The sequence below is a fragment of the Sphaerodactylus townsendi genome, linkage group LG05 (assembly GCF_021028975.2).
Source record: "Sphaerodactylus townsendi isolate TG3544 linkage group LG05, MPM_Stown_v2.3, whole genome shotgun sequence".
In the NCBI taxonomy this organism is placed as follows: domain Eukaryota; kingdom Metazoa; phylum Chordata; class Lepidosauria; order Squamata; family Sphaerodactylidae; genus Sphaerodactylus; species Sphaerodactylus townsendi.
In genome coordinates, this window is record NC_059429.1 from 112,293,690 (window position 1) to 112,311,372 (window position 17,683).

General features: G+C 42.0%; 1 protein-coding gene across 1 annotated transcript in view; it reads right to left on the bottom strand.

Moving 5' to 3' along the window:
* The window catches only part of SULF2 (sulfatase 2), a 158,646-nt gene that overhangs the window by 24,996 nt on the left and 115,967 nt on the right, over positions 1-17,683 (bottom strand). Inside the window, exons 10-11 of the mRNA XM_048496285.1 lie at positions 15,702-15,831; positions 4,272-4,479 (exon numbers count right to left, since the gene is read on the bottom strand). Coding sequence (XP_048352242.1) covers positions 4,272-4,479; positions 15,702-15,831 — 338 coding nt within the window. The remainder of the gene's footprint in view (positions 1-4,271; positions 4,480-15,701; positions 15,832-17,683) is intronic.

The window sequence follows — 17,683 nt, forward strand, 5'->3', positions numbered from 1 at the left end:
TCTGCTCTATGCACATATAACTGCATACTGGGTTTCCCCAGCATGCACTTGATGAAACAGACCATGAATGCTCATGACATAATAAATTAAGATCTCCCCCCCCCCCGCATCACTTTTTAATAACCAATCAGATTCTCATTCTGCACCCTGCATACTGGAACACTGAAAGAGAGAAGCAGCACAAGCCGAGTTTCTCCCTCTTAGACTGCTCAGTTCAAAAGGAAGGAACTTCTCAGAGTTTCTCCTCTCCTTCCTGAAACTACTTGGCAGGGGGAAACCTTAACTCCGATGCTGCCAGTCAATAAAAAAATCTATGGTGGTGTTTGTGCCACATGCAAATGCTGTTAATAAGTCATGCCATACAAATCTAAACACTAATACTTTATTTATTTAGGCTACTTACGTGCTACTTATGTGCCACCTTTCCAATTCAGTTCAATTCAGTTCCAATTTCCAGTTAATAATGGCCAATTACCCACTGCTGGCATTCCCTGGCCTGCCCCATCCTGGTGTGAAAGGTTGCACCAGTAGCTTTCTTGCTCTCCCCGAGGAGAAGCATGCAAAGGGCAAGAGGAAGAGTGTTGGGGCAAGAGGAAGTGTGTTTTTCTCACCCTGGATGCACTTCCTGTCCCACCATGTGCCACAGCACCAGTGGATAATCAGCCAATAAAATAAGGGAAAGGGCAGATAAAGGATTCAACAATAGTTGTCTACATTTGAAGCTTGAAGCCAGAGCAGGGATCTAATCCTGAAAGGATTTCAGAAATAAAAAATAAAGAAGACTTTAACTGCTGTCAGAAGGTCTATAAAGGATGGCACCAGACCTGATTTCTGGGGGGAAGCCATTCCAAATGGAGGCTGCTGAAAAGGACATGTATGGGTCCCCACTAGATGTTCATGTACATAATGGGTTCCTATACCAGGGTTTCCTCAGGTGATCTCATAGCGTTTTCTCACTTCTGCTGTGTGCTACTGTAGCCAAGTAGTGCGGGGTCCCCTGGCACTCCCCACTACAGGGGCGGTGACAACGCAGCCGTCCCGACACTGCCGCTGTCGCGCCCCCTCAGCGCACGTCATTCCTGGTGCTCTTCAAAACCGTGCTTTCGTGGGGAAGCCCGGGTGCACGCCAGAAATGACGCGCGCTGAGAGTAGCGCGCGGCATAGGGGGCTCATGGTAAGTGGGGAAACGCTCTCAGAGTACAGGCAGAAATATACAGCACGAACCCTGTGTTAAGCCTTTCAAGTCATGTAGCTCATGGAAATCCATTTCATTTCCTTTGCTCATCTTCAGTGGCTCTAAATTGTAATAACAAAAGCCACAGTCTATCTTTTCTGTATGCACTTTCTGCATTATGTTATGTCATGATTTTAGCAGATCTTTTTTAAAAAATCTGATTTAATTTTAGTCCTCTTGTATTGCTTTCTCAGTGATTTATGCTGTCTGAACTTTTTTATATTTTGCAATCTGCCTTCAGTTTCAATGAGAAAGGTGGACTATAAATGAAACAAATACATTAATAAAGGAATACGCTGTGTTTCTCATACTGCTACATCCTCTTCATACTGGGCATGCTGCAATGCACACATTTGTACCTTCACCTGTATGCAGCCATTGGTTTGTTGTTTCCCCTGGCACATGTTAGTCCTATAAATAAGAGATATTTAGGGGCTAGGGAAGCAGTGAGGTTGGCAAAGGAAGGAAAGCACCACACTATCAAAATGCCTCTGCTTTCAGAATTCAAAGCAGGCTCGATCATTTTGTATCATTCGCCTTCACTTACCCAAACAGCTCATGCACACACACTACAGAAAAGTAGGTGTTACTGAAGTTGGCAACTGCCTGGTTTCCAATGCATCCTAAATAGAATTTAACCTTGCTAAGCCTTATTGACATCAGCGGACTTAGAAGGGTGCAACTCTGATTAGGATTGCACTGCAGGTATAGAAACCCGCCTGCTCACATTGCTCAGGTGTTGTTACAGACTCACTGCCACTTCCTCCAGAAGTTCTTCTTCAGTTCGAATCTGAAAATATGCCCTGCACATGTAGTGCTATTGGTCAGCAAAGAAGCCACCGCTGGCCAGTTGCAGATGTGCAGAAATTCTTTAATGATAAACCTTTTCTTAATGAAAATATGGGTGATTGGGAAGAATTCCGGGATCTCCTCCCTTCAAACAGTCTTTCACTGAATGGGTATCTTCGCTACAGGAAGTATGACTGCTTCTGGGACACAGAGGCTTGGATCTCCTGATATTGTACTCCTTGGTGCTTCTCTCTGGCTGCTGTGGAGGCCGCCTTCTCCTGCAGCTCTCATTTCTTCTGTCACTGGCACTTCTGTGCATGCAAAATCAAGTGCTAGTGGCAGAGGATACAAACACAGTGCTAGTGGCAGAGGACAGTGCAAACACAGTGCTAGTGGCAGAGGACAGTGCAAACACAGTGCTAGTGGCAGAGGATGCAAACACCCTGTAGCTGCTAGAGAGAAATATGTGGGGAGTAATATCACAGGAATTGTTTCCAAATACTGTTGTTCCAGATTGAACCTTCCACCCTTGTTTCTTGGTATGTTTGGGGGTGGGGTGGGGGGAGTGAAACATTTAAATTTCTAAGTAGCCTTCCACCATGAATACTGCAGGGGTGTGGGTATAGCCATAAATGCCAGGGGAAATCAGATAAAGAGCAATCCTTAGCAGAACTATTCAGAAGGAAAGCACACAGGAAAGTGCATACATATGACACCATCAGCACTTATGGAGTAATGTTATGAACAAGGAAGGAATGCTCAGATAACAGGCACACTTCCCCCCCTCCGCCCCCCCCCCCAATACTCATTTTGAAAAAAGTGTTCATAAATACAAAATCAAGTCTCAGCTATGCTGGGAACTCAAAGTTCATGAAAGCAAACACCGAATGCGGTTCTTTTCCTCTGGGACAAAATATTAGTGTCTGAGCGAGAGGTGCATACAATATCTTAGAAAAGGAAATGTACTAACTATGAAGGAAGACCTTTCGGCTGTCTCTCTACTAAATTAAATACCACGTATTAAGTACATTCAAAAAAAGATTCCCTCGAAAGGCCCTCAGGTCTCTGGCACCTTAAAACTGAGATAATTGCCTGTTTAATAGGGGTGTTACGGGGATTAGGAAAAGTGCTGATAAGTTCTTTGCTGAATGCCTGATAGATGTTTAGGGTCTAAACTATTTTTACGCTCCCTCACTCTTAAATTTAAGATTTACCTACCAAATTAGTGTCTTCAAATGCTCCATAGTTACAAGCAAATTCACCTTAACAGTGCTTTCGTTTCCAATGACCCTTCCCTTCAAGAACAAGTTAATTGAACTTCAAGCTTAAGCATTATTTGAAGATTACCTGTTGTGCCACAAATTTTCAGCGGCAAGAGCTTCTTGTGCAATTTCACCTGGAAACCAATAATTTTATTCGCCTAAAAATTAGCTTAGCAGTTACTAATCAGCTTGCATGGCAAATATAAAGGAAGAAAATCAATTTAAACTCTCCGTTTGAAGCTTGTGCCAGGTCATTACCAAGAAAGCCTAATCTGCTAAATAATTAAGGCTCTGCATTTATGGAAGAAGTCGAAAAGAAACTTTACAGCTGAATAATAATTCTGAGCGGCTGTTTGGCTCTTTTAATCTATAATTAGACTAGGCACTTCAAATATAGATATTAACTTCACTCCAGTTTTAAAAGCAGAGCCTGTGGAATGGGCTGTGTAGAAAAGAGCTGGGCCTCTGCCAAGGACAGCCAATCTACTTTGGAGGCAGGCTTGGTGAAAAATCAACTTTGACACTTTTGGCTGAACCTGTCTGGAAAAATCAGGAGGTAAGCGGTTTTGGGAACAGAGAGCACCCACACCCTTGTAAAGCGTGAATGAGTGCTGTAGCATCCTGCAAAATGCTCAAACCAACCCAGGACATTTTGAGCCACCTGTGAACGGATTAAACTGGCATACACCAAGTAAGGCTATAGGTTTTTCTTGCTTGGTTACTGTCTACTCTGACTGGCAGCAAGCACCTCACCAAGATGTCAGTTAGGGAAAAATCTTCCTCAATAGCTGCACCAGAGATTCTTTAATATGAAATGCTAGGGATTTAACCTGGACCCTCCTGCATTCAAAAGGTAAAAGATACATCCTCTTCTCTAGAACAGTTAGTGTCATCACTTAGTATGCCTTTAATGCACCATCTGGTCATCTACTATTTCAGGACTGACCGTGCCTTTTTTCTCTGTGGTGTGCAAGGGCCTCACTTACTCTTCTTGGAGAAGAGCTTCTTCCGTCTCCTGAAGGGGCTCAACTTGTATTCATTCTCCTCGCAGTTGCAGTCCTCACTGATCTGGCTGTAGTACTTGGGCATGAGATGGGTCAGGCCTTTGCTGCTGCTGGGAGCTTTGAGACTGGCCATCCCTTTGCATTTGTGCAGCTTGAGCTTCCCGCTGGGGTCTTCCACACACTGCCATTTCTGAAATCCCAAATCCAAACATGACATTGTAATAAATCCAGGAGTTTAGCCATGTTGACCTGCAGTAGAAGAGTGTAAGTCAAGTCCTGTAGCACCTTCAAGACCATCAATATTTTTGGTATATAAGTGTTAGAGGATCAAAGTATATCTGATGAAGGGAGCTCTGACTCTTGGACACCGATAATCCTGAAAATTTTGTTGGTCTTGAAGGTGCTACTAGACTTGAAACTCACTCTTCTACTGTAATATATGAAGATGGTGATGATGATGATGACTGTGTGCTCAATACTAAGATTTAATTGGTGTCTACTATGAGACTGGCATATATGTTATCACTACGCTCAGCAAAATTTACAGCATTCTACCAACCTAAAGTACATTCTTGCAATTTGTGACACCCCTGACAGAAAAGATGGGTAGCCAACAAGAACAGAACATTGTCGATGGTGTTTCTGGGCCTTTCTTGCCATGGACATCTTCCTGATATTTTAGGCTGTGTTAAGAATGTTAGTAATAGAATAATGTTCTGTTGTTGTTTGAAAAAGCCATGCTAGACTGTGGCAGCAAAATAAAAACTGGAATCCTGTGATGCCCTTAAAGACTGACAAAATGTATTCCTTGACCATGGACATTGCCAAAGAAACTTCAAAAGATCTTCTGTGGATACTGTCCCAGAAAAGTGAGATAATTTTGGACGTTCCAATGAGATCTGTCAGAGTATCTATTATTATCATTGGTAGCCTTAGGAAGCATACTGTCTCCTGTTTGACACCAGAAAGAAGGTAGCAAAGCGACAGGAGACAGAAACAGGGATGTATGGAGGAAGAATATCATAGGCCCCTTCCGCACACGCAAAATAATGCATTTTCAAACCACTTTCACAACTGTTTGCAAGTGGATTTTGCCATTCCGCACAGCTTCAAAGAGCACTGAAAGCAGTTTGAAAGTGCATTATTCTACATGTGCGGAATGAGCCATAGTAAATGGAGGCTAAAGGGTTGTGTCAAATGAATATAAACAAAGATGCAACTATATAGACTTCTGCCATATACAGAATATAATATCCAATCTATTGACAGAGTTCAGATCTGGGGTCTTTTCCATATGCGTAACTTACAACATATTGTGTCACCAAATGTTACTTTAAAAAAATCTCGCATGTTTTTTCCTCTGGTTTGGTTCAGGAAATGTTTTTCCTTCATTCTTTCACCACTGTTTTGATGAGCACTTTAACCATGATGCTTTTTTTATCTGTTTCCGAGTCAGGTTCCCTTCAGCCAATCATGCTGAAAGTTTTTATTTTTTCAGCCCACCAAACAACTGCCATTATCCACGTTCCATGTACTTTCTCAACCTCCCTTTCAGCCATTCTTTTAATCCTCTTTGTCACTTTGAACTAGCAATGTAATATTGAAGCAGAAACACAAAGGAGAAGGTGGACTGGATCAATTTTGTCAATTTCACATAGAACTTGAATTGTTAAGTTCAGGAACAGATACAAAGAAGCAGGGTGGATTGGATCAGCTTTGTCAATTTCATATTAAATTAGCCATGCAATGTTAGGCAGAGAGCAAGGTTGAAGCAAGGGGTGTCTGCATTACTGATGGAACACTGCAGGGAACTGCTGCAGTATGTATCATGCATCACTGCAAATCAAATTTGGCAGAAAAATGTGGTTCTTTGTTGAGGGGGAGCTATATGTTCCTGCTCCTTCAGGTAGTGGTGCCTGCTCCAGGAGTTGTTATGGCTTCCATTTTGGATTGGTAGTTCTCAATATTAGAAATGGAGGCTGAGACATTTTTGAATTACCACTTCAAAATGTAACTGTGCAGTAATGCTAGAGTGCCTGTGCAAAAAAAGGGGTTTTTTTTGGTTCTTCTGCATCATGGATGCATCCCACCACCATCAATAACAAGGGTAAAAAAACCTTAAAAATGACAGGAGGACAGGAGGTAAACAGAATGATTTAATGGAAAATGTTTCCATCACACAAAGTGTGACCACTGAGAAAATCTGTGGATGAGGAAAAGGCCTAAGTGAGTATGTGGTAGTTTCATCAAGATCAACAGGAGTTATTTCCAGGAGAAGGCTGCATCCACACAGTATTGTATGTTATGATATTGTTGTGCTACAGCAATCTAGGCGACACAGGAAAATCCTGTTGCAAACTACTGTTATAGCACAACAATTGTGAAATATCTAGAAATTTGTGGATCCAGCTTAATTGTGAAATAACTTTGATTTTTTAAAAAAGTGAAACCCATCAATCATAGATGTTGGCCATCTTTGTACTTTTTTTGTCTAAACTGCCAGAACAAGAAAACATTGTGAATCTGAGAAAGGGATGGTATGATACACCGGCTTAAACACTACCAAGTGGAGCCAAGGAACATTTGTTGATGAGAACAGAAACGTATGGCTATGTCAGCTCCTTTCCTTCCCACGTAAGCCTTCTTTGAAGGGGATGTAAGGCGTGGCAAGGATTTAATTAAGATTGCCATAAAAACTCATTCATTTTTCAATATGTACATATTAACAGTTGTCTGTTGTTATTTTACTCTTATTTTGCTCATACACTAAAAACCTATACAGAGTCATTGCAGTCTGACCACTGAAATCAATAGGTTTTTGCTTTTTTAAAAAAACACGCAACAGTGTTTGTGGTGATGGTGAGAATAGATGGTGAACATAATTTTTGAAACTTTTGTTTCACTGAGAATTGAAGATTAGAGGCGAGTTCGGGATCTGGAAAGGCTGAAGGCTGCTGCTTTTGGGGTGAGGTTGACCTTTTTTTTTGCTTCCAGACTAATAACAACCAGGGATTATCCATTCTATATCAAAACTGCTTGGGGGTGGAGTTATTGTTCTTTCCCACAGCACAGCAGCCTTGATTATCCTGCAGCTGTAATTAACCTTTAAAAAACACTGGGAAGATCCAATCACAGATACTCCAGCAGCTCATCTGGTTTGGTTTGGTATAAAAACAAATGCTTTCATTAGATCTTCGCTAATGAAAATGAGGATCCTACCACTCCTTAGCTTTAGACCTACTTAATTTTAGCCGTACAAGAGATTTCTTCTAGATGGAACAATTCAAATGCTGAAAAGAACTGGTAGATTCTTCAACTTCTCACCAACTTTGAGGATACATGGAAAATCAGTACCGATTCACAGTACCAGAGAACAAATGTGATTTGTTTTCCCCAATGATTTGTTTTCCCCTAGTTTACAATCTTTCTGTTAACATAGACAAAAAGCTATGGTCCCTCTTGAGGTCCTTCTTAAACTGTCCTTCTTCTAAATCTGTGACATGAGATTTAGTCTCAGTTAATTGCTTCTAAAAATACCTTACTTGTTACTTATTTATTCTAATATTTATGTACCATCTTATTTCCTTAGACTCAAGGAGGCAAACAGAACAACAGCAAGTTGCAAGGATGCAGAACGTTAAGAGAATTTGTGAAACAAAAACAGCACACGAATTAAAAACATGCAGATTAAAAACTGACAGGCAAATCTGTTGAAAAATTTCACCCTCCTCCAAATGTCCCTTGAAACAACAGTCTTGCATGCCCTCCTAAAGGAAGCCAACGAAGGCCCTCTCCACACCCATTCTGGAAGGCCACTCCAGAGAACTCCATCTACACAGAAAAAGGCCCATAATTTCAGGGAGCTTAATTGTCATTGTTGTTCCATGATATATGAAAATTATAAACCTACCATGCTTTCTTTGATTGTCTAGTAGGACCAAAGAGGTCCAACACTCATTCTTCTGAGACCTCTAGCAGCTAGGAGAGTATAACTTAAGGAGAAAGTCTCCTAATAGGCCTTTACAAGGGCAAAGAAAAGAAAACAAACCATGGCTCATAAATTTCAATATGTCATTCGGTTGATTGCACTGATTAATCGGTCCATGCTTTCAGCCCTGGTAAATAAGATACTTTTTAGCTCAAGTTAGATTCAAATAAATGTAGATAAGGGGACGTTCAAACTAATATCCCAAATGGCAAGCAATAATTTATCTCTAAATCAAGATCAGTTAATTTGCATGCCAAAAACCCCCTCTGGAATTTTACGCTAATGTAGCCACTCCTCTTTCAGACCTAAATCTTGCTTTCTTTCTTGAGTAATGTGCCCCTCGTATCTGAAGTGTATTTATGAGTGTATTTCAACACTACAAGTTCCATGAATCAAACTGGCAGAGTAGAAGGATAAAAGACCCACTGGAAAAGTCCAGGAAACCGAAGGCAATTGTAGCTAGTGCTAGTATCTCCCCCTCCCAACTAAAATGTTCCTGGGAAAATGTGAATACAAATTTCTGACATACACGACCTCAAAGAAATTCAGTCTAAATTCCAAATAGCAACTTGTTTTTATCCTAGTACTGGCTGCAAGAATTATTAGTGAACAACAGGAAAATATAATAGTTATTAGGAAAACATCTCTGGCTAAGTTTGGGCAAAAATTTAAATACTGACATGCATGCTCACATGACCTTGACATGTCCAAAATTTAATTATAACAATATGAATTGCTAGTTATGCTTGATTGCTAGTTTTGTTTAAATACTTCATTGAGCTGAATGTTATGCAAATTATGCAAATACTTGTCGTCTTCCCTGGGTCTCAGTGAGAAAGATGGACTATGATGATGATGATAAACAGCTTAAAATGCAATGCACTAGAACAGTGTGTCCCAACCTTTTTGAGGTCAGGGTACCCTTGACCTCACTCTTCATATCTCACGGTACCCCTGCTGCCACCCCCACCTTCCCCTTCCATTGCCCCTGCTTGCCACACCCCACCTTCCCCTCCCAGGGTGAAAGGAAGCACTGGGGGAGGGGCTGCTGACCTTGCGGCAGGCCGTGCCCCATGGGCCAGCTCCAGTCCTTGCTGGAGCCGGTGGGAGACACCACAAAAATGAGCGGGGGGCGCGGTAGTGTTGCCGCGGTACCCTTGGGACATGCTCACCGCACCCCAGGGTACCACAAAACCCTGGTTGAGAATGGTTGCACTAGAAGATACTGGATTGGATCCTGATGATAATTTCTGCTTGTTGAAGGGAGGAACTCATGTTGAGCCTGGGAATCCCCTGTCCCCCAGGAGCCGAATGTTAGGGAGATCACTGGGCTGCAGCACAGGGGAGCAGGGAAGTTCCAGTCCACTAACATTGGTGGAAGCTATTTTTGGGCTTCAACCCACTGAATGTTGTTCCTAATTTACTCATTTCAATGTGAGTGTTCAGTTTATGCTGACATTTATTAAATGTGTTTCAATATGTTACCAATTTCACAGCAAAGTAAGAAGAAGCAGTCCTGACCTGGATAACCCAGGCTAGCCTGATCTTGTCAGATTTCAGAAGCTAAGCGAGGAAAGGAGACCACCAAGGAATATTAGGGTTGCTACCCAGAGACAGGCAATGACAAACCACCTCATACGTCTATTGCCTTGAAATCCTACTGGGTTGCTATAAGCTGGCTGCAACTTGATGGCCCTTTACACACACAAGCAGCAGCAGCAGCAGCAGCAGGGCTTTCTCCTTACCTTGTTATGCCCACAAATAACTGTATCATCTCACTTCCTCTGCAAACTCAATTTAGCCCTCCCTCTCAACCAGATCCATATTTGTATGGAGAAGGTTTGACCTCATTCCAAACCTCCTCTGCCACACCAAGTAGTTTTGCATTATTGCCCTTCAGAGCTTTCCTGCAACTACAGCAATTACAGATGTTAACTCAAATTCATTATATAGAACTCCAATCAGGGATAAACTGCTCCGACCTTCCTGGAAGGATTTTTCTAGTATTGAAGGCAATTTGCCGGCTTCAGTTTTAATCTGAGAATGCTGCTGTTGGATTAAAGGGCAGAGAAGCTTAACCAGTTCAGTGCCTGCAGATCTGGATCCAACAAGCATCAAATCGCTTCATTGTTCTGATTTTGTTTATCAGAAAGATTACCAAGTAACTGCAACGTACACTGGTCTGAAATATGCAACTCTAGCTGTGGGTAGAGAAGTAGCGAAAAGCTTTCTTCCTGAATGGATTTAGAGCAGTCAATATAATTATTTGCAATAAAATCCCTTCGGCGTGAAACAATATTGGACATTTCACACACTCAAATAGCAAATTAAAAAGAGAATGGTGTATGTGTTCTATCTATTCTTATGCAACAGGCCCCATATTTCTCCAAGGAAAGGTAATTTTTTTTCTCTTCAGGGCAGCTTGCTTCACTGGCTCTAAAAAACCCATGAGGATACTTCCTCCATTCCGCAGACATTTTTTTCTTAAAACAAACTATATTTAACTTTGGAGTCCCCCTTGGTTACTTGGTTACTGTAAGGCATGGTATGGAGTCCCCCCACCCCCACACACATAAACACCCTGCTGTGAAAACCAGAGCATAAAGGAAGATTTGACTCTCCTCTTGCCTACTGCTGGGGCCCTGACCCATATTGGGTTCTCTTGTAGTGATTTTTTAAGGGCCAAATAAGATCTCTTGAGTTCCCATCATGACACTCCAACGTCTTGTAGCAAGGCCTTTATCCATTTTCTCAGTGGAGTTAGGTGGGTCTAGGTTCTCAGAGAGACAAAATATAGGATTCTGCATTTACATCTGTCATGTAAACCATTCAACTCATCTCTTGGTCCCCTTCCACCTCAGTCACTACTCCCTTAGCCCAGCTCTCAGACCTGGTTTTCAGAGGGGGAAAAGTACCAGGAATGAAGTGGGCAAAGGGTTAGGCATCCTCCCCTATCCCTGCTTCCTGGCCACTTCCCACTTTCCTAAAATGCCCTTCCAATTCTGCTCTGCACAATGGAGGAAACTAGTGCTTGGAGAATCCCACCACTAAAATCTAATTTAAAAAGCCCCTGTAACTGGCTCACATATAAAAATCACTGCAATCAGCTGTGTTACACCCTTCTAAGACCACTGATGTTAGTGTAGCCAACCAGTTGCAAGAATCATACAAAGAGAGATGGTGACTTGCAACGATCTCCTTGAACGAAGACAGAATATGGTCTTCCCTAGCACTTCCTCTCTAAAATCCTTCAGCTGGAGATGGCAGGAATTGGACCTGGTTCCTTCTGCAGGCAGAAATGAAAATAAAAGCTCGAAAGTCATTGATGGATTCCACACAGCAAATGTATGACGGATTGCAGTCATTATAAAGAAATCTGTTTCCCTTTTTCCTGTTCACATGCATGACATGCAGGCAGCAATGAGAGCCCATGGAAACAATCCAGGTTGCTTTCGCACCTTTGCACAGAGACGTTTGCCTTAAAAAATTTCCTGTAACAGACGTGTAGCTGTGCAGGCATACAGAACTGAACCCCAGCAGCCATGCTGATTGTCCCACAACACGATCAGCTGTACCTGTGCAGCTGCGCATGTGCAACACACAATTTTTTTCAAAAAGAAAAAAGGACCTCCCTGCAATGGCAGGGCAATAATGCATGTTCTGCTGTGGCAGGCAGATTCTACCTGACTATGGACAGCGTGACGGGGTGCGGGGGTGGGGGGCGAATAAGGTGCCTCCTGCCTGGCTGTTCACATGGGAGTGGCTCCAATCCAGGATTTTGCAAAAGAATGGCGAGTTTAGCAATTTTCAAAAAATCCTGGGTTGAGGGACATAAAATGGAGCAAACTAATTTTGGCCTGTGAGAAGTCCCCCCGCAAAACGGATTTTATTTTACTTTATATTTGCTTTGTGCAGAATCCACCTCTGTATTCTTAACAAGGTGAAAACAGATCCATAAGTCAATGGTTGCTGGACTGATGTGTATCCTATCATGCTATCACTGATCCACAGACCCTCCACTGTGCCACTCAGCACACAAACTCTCATTAAAGAGCAGAATCAGTCATCATGCTATCAGTAGAAAAAAATTTCAAGTAACTGAGAAACAACTTACAGGCAACACCATATCAACAAGAAGGAGAAGGAGAGAAAGAGGGAAAGCCTCCCAAGTACTGTGAATGATTAATAATGTATTGGAGAATTGGAGCGGGGGAAACACTTAAAATGTACTAAACATATTTGAGTAAACCACTCATCCTCCAGGGCAATTTTCTGCCTTTGAAAAGTGGTTCTTCTTCAGACTTCTCAGCATATGCTTAAGTGTGCCACGGAGGAAAATAAATGTTACCATGACATGCTTCTGAAGATGCTAGCCACAGATGCAGGTGAAACGTTAGAAAATGACCAGACCACGGCCACAGAGGTTGGAAAACCCACAACAGCTATATACTTAACTCCTTAAAAAACAAAATCAGTGTCTGATGGGAAAATAAGTCTGATGGGAAAATAAGGCAGTGTCTGATGGGAAAATAAGAAGCCACACTTAGCAGATTGTGAGAAGCCAAGAATTTGCAAAGGCAATAAGGAACTGAAAGACATCTGTAATTATGAGGTTCGAAATCAGGGCTCCAGGAGCCGTGAGAGATATATGAGAAAGGTACTCTAGGACTAAATGAATAACCCAAAGACATCCTACCCTTGGAATCAGGTATTTAACCAGTTGGTATGATACAATGAATGTTGTGTGTGGGATTCATGAACTAAATGCTACTGAAGGCAATCAACCATAAGACAAAGATACAGTCCAAGAGATTCCCTGAATGCCTACTCAAGGTTTGCACTGTCATAATCAATAAGTCTTCTCTCTCTTTCAATTCATATGAGACAGTCTGCAATTACATAGGGGTGATCTCTGAGGTTATCTTGCCATCAGACGACTGCTCTCCCTCCCTTCCCCCAGCTCCATAATTTACTCCTTAAGTTTATGGCTATTGAATAGTTTCCCTTAGTCCAACAGACCTCAAGACAGATGGATATAAAGCTGCCCTCTACTAAATCAGACCATTGGTCCAACAAGGCATTAGGTAGGCTCTAGGACTTAGGTAGGCCCCACATATCAACTACTACCTGATCTTTTAAGTGGAGATACCGGAGATTGAACCTGCAACCTTCTGATTGTCAAGCAGTTTCCCTACCCCTGAATCACAGCCACTAAATTCATTCCACAGGGAAATATTATTAATTACTTTGCTTATATAGTTGTCAAATAGGGCCAGAGTACTAGAAGGACCACCTGCTTCCATGTTGTCCAGCCCATCAGTTAAGATCTGTTTCACAAACCCTGTTCTCTGTGTCTCTACAGGGGGCAGCCAGAGAAAGGGCATTTTCAGTAGTGGCACCTCCCTAATAGAAGGCCCTGACCCTTCAGGAGTACCTTGGTTTCTTTTAAACATCAGGCCAAAACACTTCTGTTCACTCAAGCTTTTAAAGAAAGGATTGATTAAAAAAACAGCAGTATTCTAGATATTGTTATTTTAAGTGGTCAGTAGTTTATTGCTATGGTCTACGTTTTTATGATAGACTGGGTTTTTAATGGTAGGTTTCGATTAGTCATATTTAATGTTTTGTTTTCATTGTTATTGTTATTTTGTAAGTCATTTGGGGGAAGGGAAGGTGGCATGGTATGGTTCGATCTCATCAGATCTCAGATGCAAAATGGAGCGGGTACTTGAAGGGAAGTAAGAAGAAGAGTTGGATTTATATCCCCCCTTTCTCTCCTGTAAGGAGACTCAAAGGGGTTTGCAAACTCCTTTCCCTTCCCCACTCACAACGAACACTCTGTGAGGTAAGTGGGGCTGAGAGAGCTCAGAAGAACTGTGACTAACCCAAGGTCACCCAGCTGGCGTGTGCTGGAGTGCACAGGCTAATCTGAATTTCCCAGATAAACCTCCACAGCTCAGGCAACAGAGCTAGGAATCAAATCCGGTTCCTCCAGATTAGAGTACACCTGCTCTTAACCATACGCCACTGCTGCTCCCAAGGAAGGAAGATTCTGCACAAGGAAGATTCTGTAGAGGATGCCAATGGCAAACTACTTCTGTTTCTCACTTGCCTTGAAAGCCCCTTGCTGGGATCATCATAAGCTGGCTGAGACTTGATGGCATTTTATATATTCACACAAGTTACCTTGGGCAGTTCTTGGAAAGGCAGCATCATTTTTTTTCTCAGTAAATAAGAGGTACTTAAGACAGACTAGCCATGCCATGTCTCTTACACTGTAAGACAGTTGTGCTCATGTACATAAAATATTCTTGACAACCTTGGATGCAATGAGGAAGGGTGGAAAGCTGTTTTGGAAAAGTATTTTCTTAGTTTATTACAGGACCTCATTCAAGATTTAAACAACTCACAGTTCACTTCCATTAGCCTGCCAGCAGACTAGACAGAGCATACAAACAAATCTGTATAAACTTTGCAAATTTCTTAAACGGAGTCCTTGTACAACTGTTATGATGCTACCCTAGAGCTTCTCAGAACACTCCACAGAGCAGAGGGTTGTTATTTTAATTGGCTTTTAAAAGAGCTTGCGAACATAGGTCAGTGGACAGAAGTTATTCACTTTCTCCAAGATGCTGCAGAAATTGCCAAAGAGCACTGAAATCTGTGACATATTTTTTCACATGTGAATGAAGGACACATTAATTTTAAACCCTTGACTGCAACTTTACTACACTGATATCATGGTTTTGTAACAATGACTTTAACAATCTGGGGTCTGACATTAGCATCAATGATAATGATAAATAACCAGCCAAAATAAAAATTATTCAGTACTATAATTTCTAAGTTGCTGAAAAAATGACAGGCATCCAGTTCTTCTTTCACCTTATATTACAAGTATTCTTTAATAATCAAGGTCTACCCTGATGACTAGGAACACAGAGTGGCAAAACATTGGCTACTTATGCACTTGCAGTGTGCCCCACAGTGAAACAACATTCCCTTCAGGTCAGATTTCTGGTTGCATACTTTTAATTGTTAGTGCCTGAGTTTTTCACTTAATTTTATAATTATATCTGTATTTTTAATTGTTTAATTAAATGTTTTTACGTTTACTGCCTTGAGGACCCTGATTGGGTGCGAAGGCGGCATAGTGATGAAATAAATAAATAAGTAAATAAAGTAGTTAGTTCTTGGATCGGAGTCCATCCAGGAAGAATCTGAAGGAAAGCAATGGCCAAACATCTCTGCTCATCTTTTGCCTTGAAAACCCTTTGAGGGGTCGCCATATGTCAACTGCAACTTGACAGTACTTTTTAAATTATTGATAACAAAGATGCAAACAAGATTTCTATACTCTCTTAAATGGAACACCTGTGATGCAGTTACACAGGTGTAGACCTGATGAACAAGAGGCTTCCCACCTGCCCAAGCTGTTCACACGCAGTCTGGTACTCCGCTCGTTGACAGAGATCTTTCACCCGCTGGTACTTGGGCAAGAAATTTTCCTCCTGAGCATCCATTTTCTCATTCTCTCTCTTGTGCAATAGTTTCCTGGAAATGGAGGAAGCCAAACACATTTCAGTTAATACTGTTCCAACACTAGTAGTGTGGATGTGGGGCATGTTTACATTTCCTGTACAAACAGGTGCAACCAGCACTACATTCTATGAAATGGTACTGCTTGTGGGTCAATGGCCAAATAAATACCGATCGTATCAAAATGGAAGCACTGCTTGTGCTTCACTTTTTGGTTTTCTTACACAACATCATTGTGTCATTAAAGACATACAAGCAGTTTTCAAGAACAATGCAGACTGACATTTGTTTATATCCAAGTTATCTGGCTTTTAATTTATTGCCTATTGTATTTTTGACAGGCACTAAGAAGGCTAGTCCTGGCTAGCATCATCTCACCAGATCTTGGAAGTTAAGCAGAGCTGGGTCTGGTTAGGAGCTGGATGGGAGACCATCAATGAAGTGAGTTCCTATGCAGAGGCAATGGCAAACCACCTCTGTCCATCTTTTGCCCTGAAAACCCTAAGCTGACTCTGATGTAATGGCCCTTTCCACCAGCATTTTTGAAACACTGCCCCTGCAGTTCAGAGGCCCCTTCCGCATGAGCCAATGAACGCAGGTTAACGACAGTAAAAAAGCCCGTTTTTTTGGGGGGGGGGCTTCACACGGTTCCTGCCCCTAATGCGAATCTGCCCTGTGTTCCCCCCAAAAACAGGTTTTTAGAGAATCACACTATCCGTGACTCTTTTGTTTTAGTGTGGGTTGCAGCTGCTCATGAATGGCTGTCCTGGAAGCGCTTTACTTGACCGCGCTTCCCTGTTTTTTAAAGTCCCTGCCTCGCAGTTATGTAGTTATGCAAGATCACAGGGATGTCTCATGGCATTGCATGTCTCATGGCATTGCAAGATGTCAGCATGGCTGTAAGGGTCCATGCCTGCTTACCCACATAGCTACACAGCAAGGGAGGTAAGTAAAAAAGCATTGCTTCCACAGTCTCCATTCACTGCCTGCATGGAGGCATGTCAACGTGAAAACAGGAGAGAGGGTTACTTTATCCTGACTGCAACCTGCTCTGTCTGTGCTGTGCAGAAGGGGCCAGAGTGCTCCCACCTCACCTAAATAGTGCTGGGCATGATATGGATGCCTGCAGTGTTAGAGGCGGGCTCAATCAAACTTTCTCCTTCCTCCACTGGTTAAAGTGCTCTTCTGCTGGGCAGAAGACAAACGAAGAACCCAGCTCATTGTCTCATCCACTTCTGGAAACTCTTTATTTATTGGGAATTCTGCCTTTTTGAGAGTTGAATTTGCAAATTACCTCCCCAACATTCAATGTTGCCAAAGCAAAAAATCTGGCTACTTCTTAACCTAAGTTTTGTTCCTGAGATCCAGTTTCTACTCATCTCCCAACCCTCTGTACAAGGCATACAACTTTGGAAAAGATTTAGGTTAATAAATTCAGCATTATTCTTTTTAACAAAAGCATAAGTTCCCTGGAAGAGAATGGAAAATAGCAAAAGGTATTTTAGGTTGATGTGGAACCAAGAAGGAGAAATCACAGGTAGACAGGAAATGAGTTAAATATCGTAGGTCAATGCACAAGACCTTTACTTAGGATTGCCAACTGACCTAGAGAAAACTCTCCTGTCCTTTAACAGAGGTTTGACGGGATGTTATTTACCTCCATGCCCTGAAAAGCTTCCAATTGCCCATTTCCACACATTAAGCCTCTATTGAAGGGATAAGACACTCAAGACCTCTTATGAGCAGTTTTGGTACAGGTAAGAGTCACAGTAGACTTTGGTTATTTCATGAATTTAACTGAATCATTCTTATGTGGTCTGACAGCAAATATGCTATGCAGACCTTTGAGTAAATGAATGAATGAAAG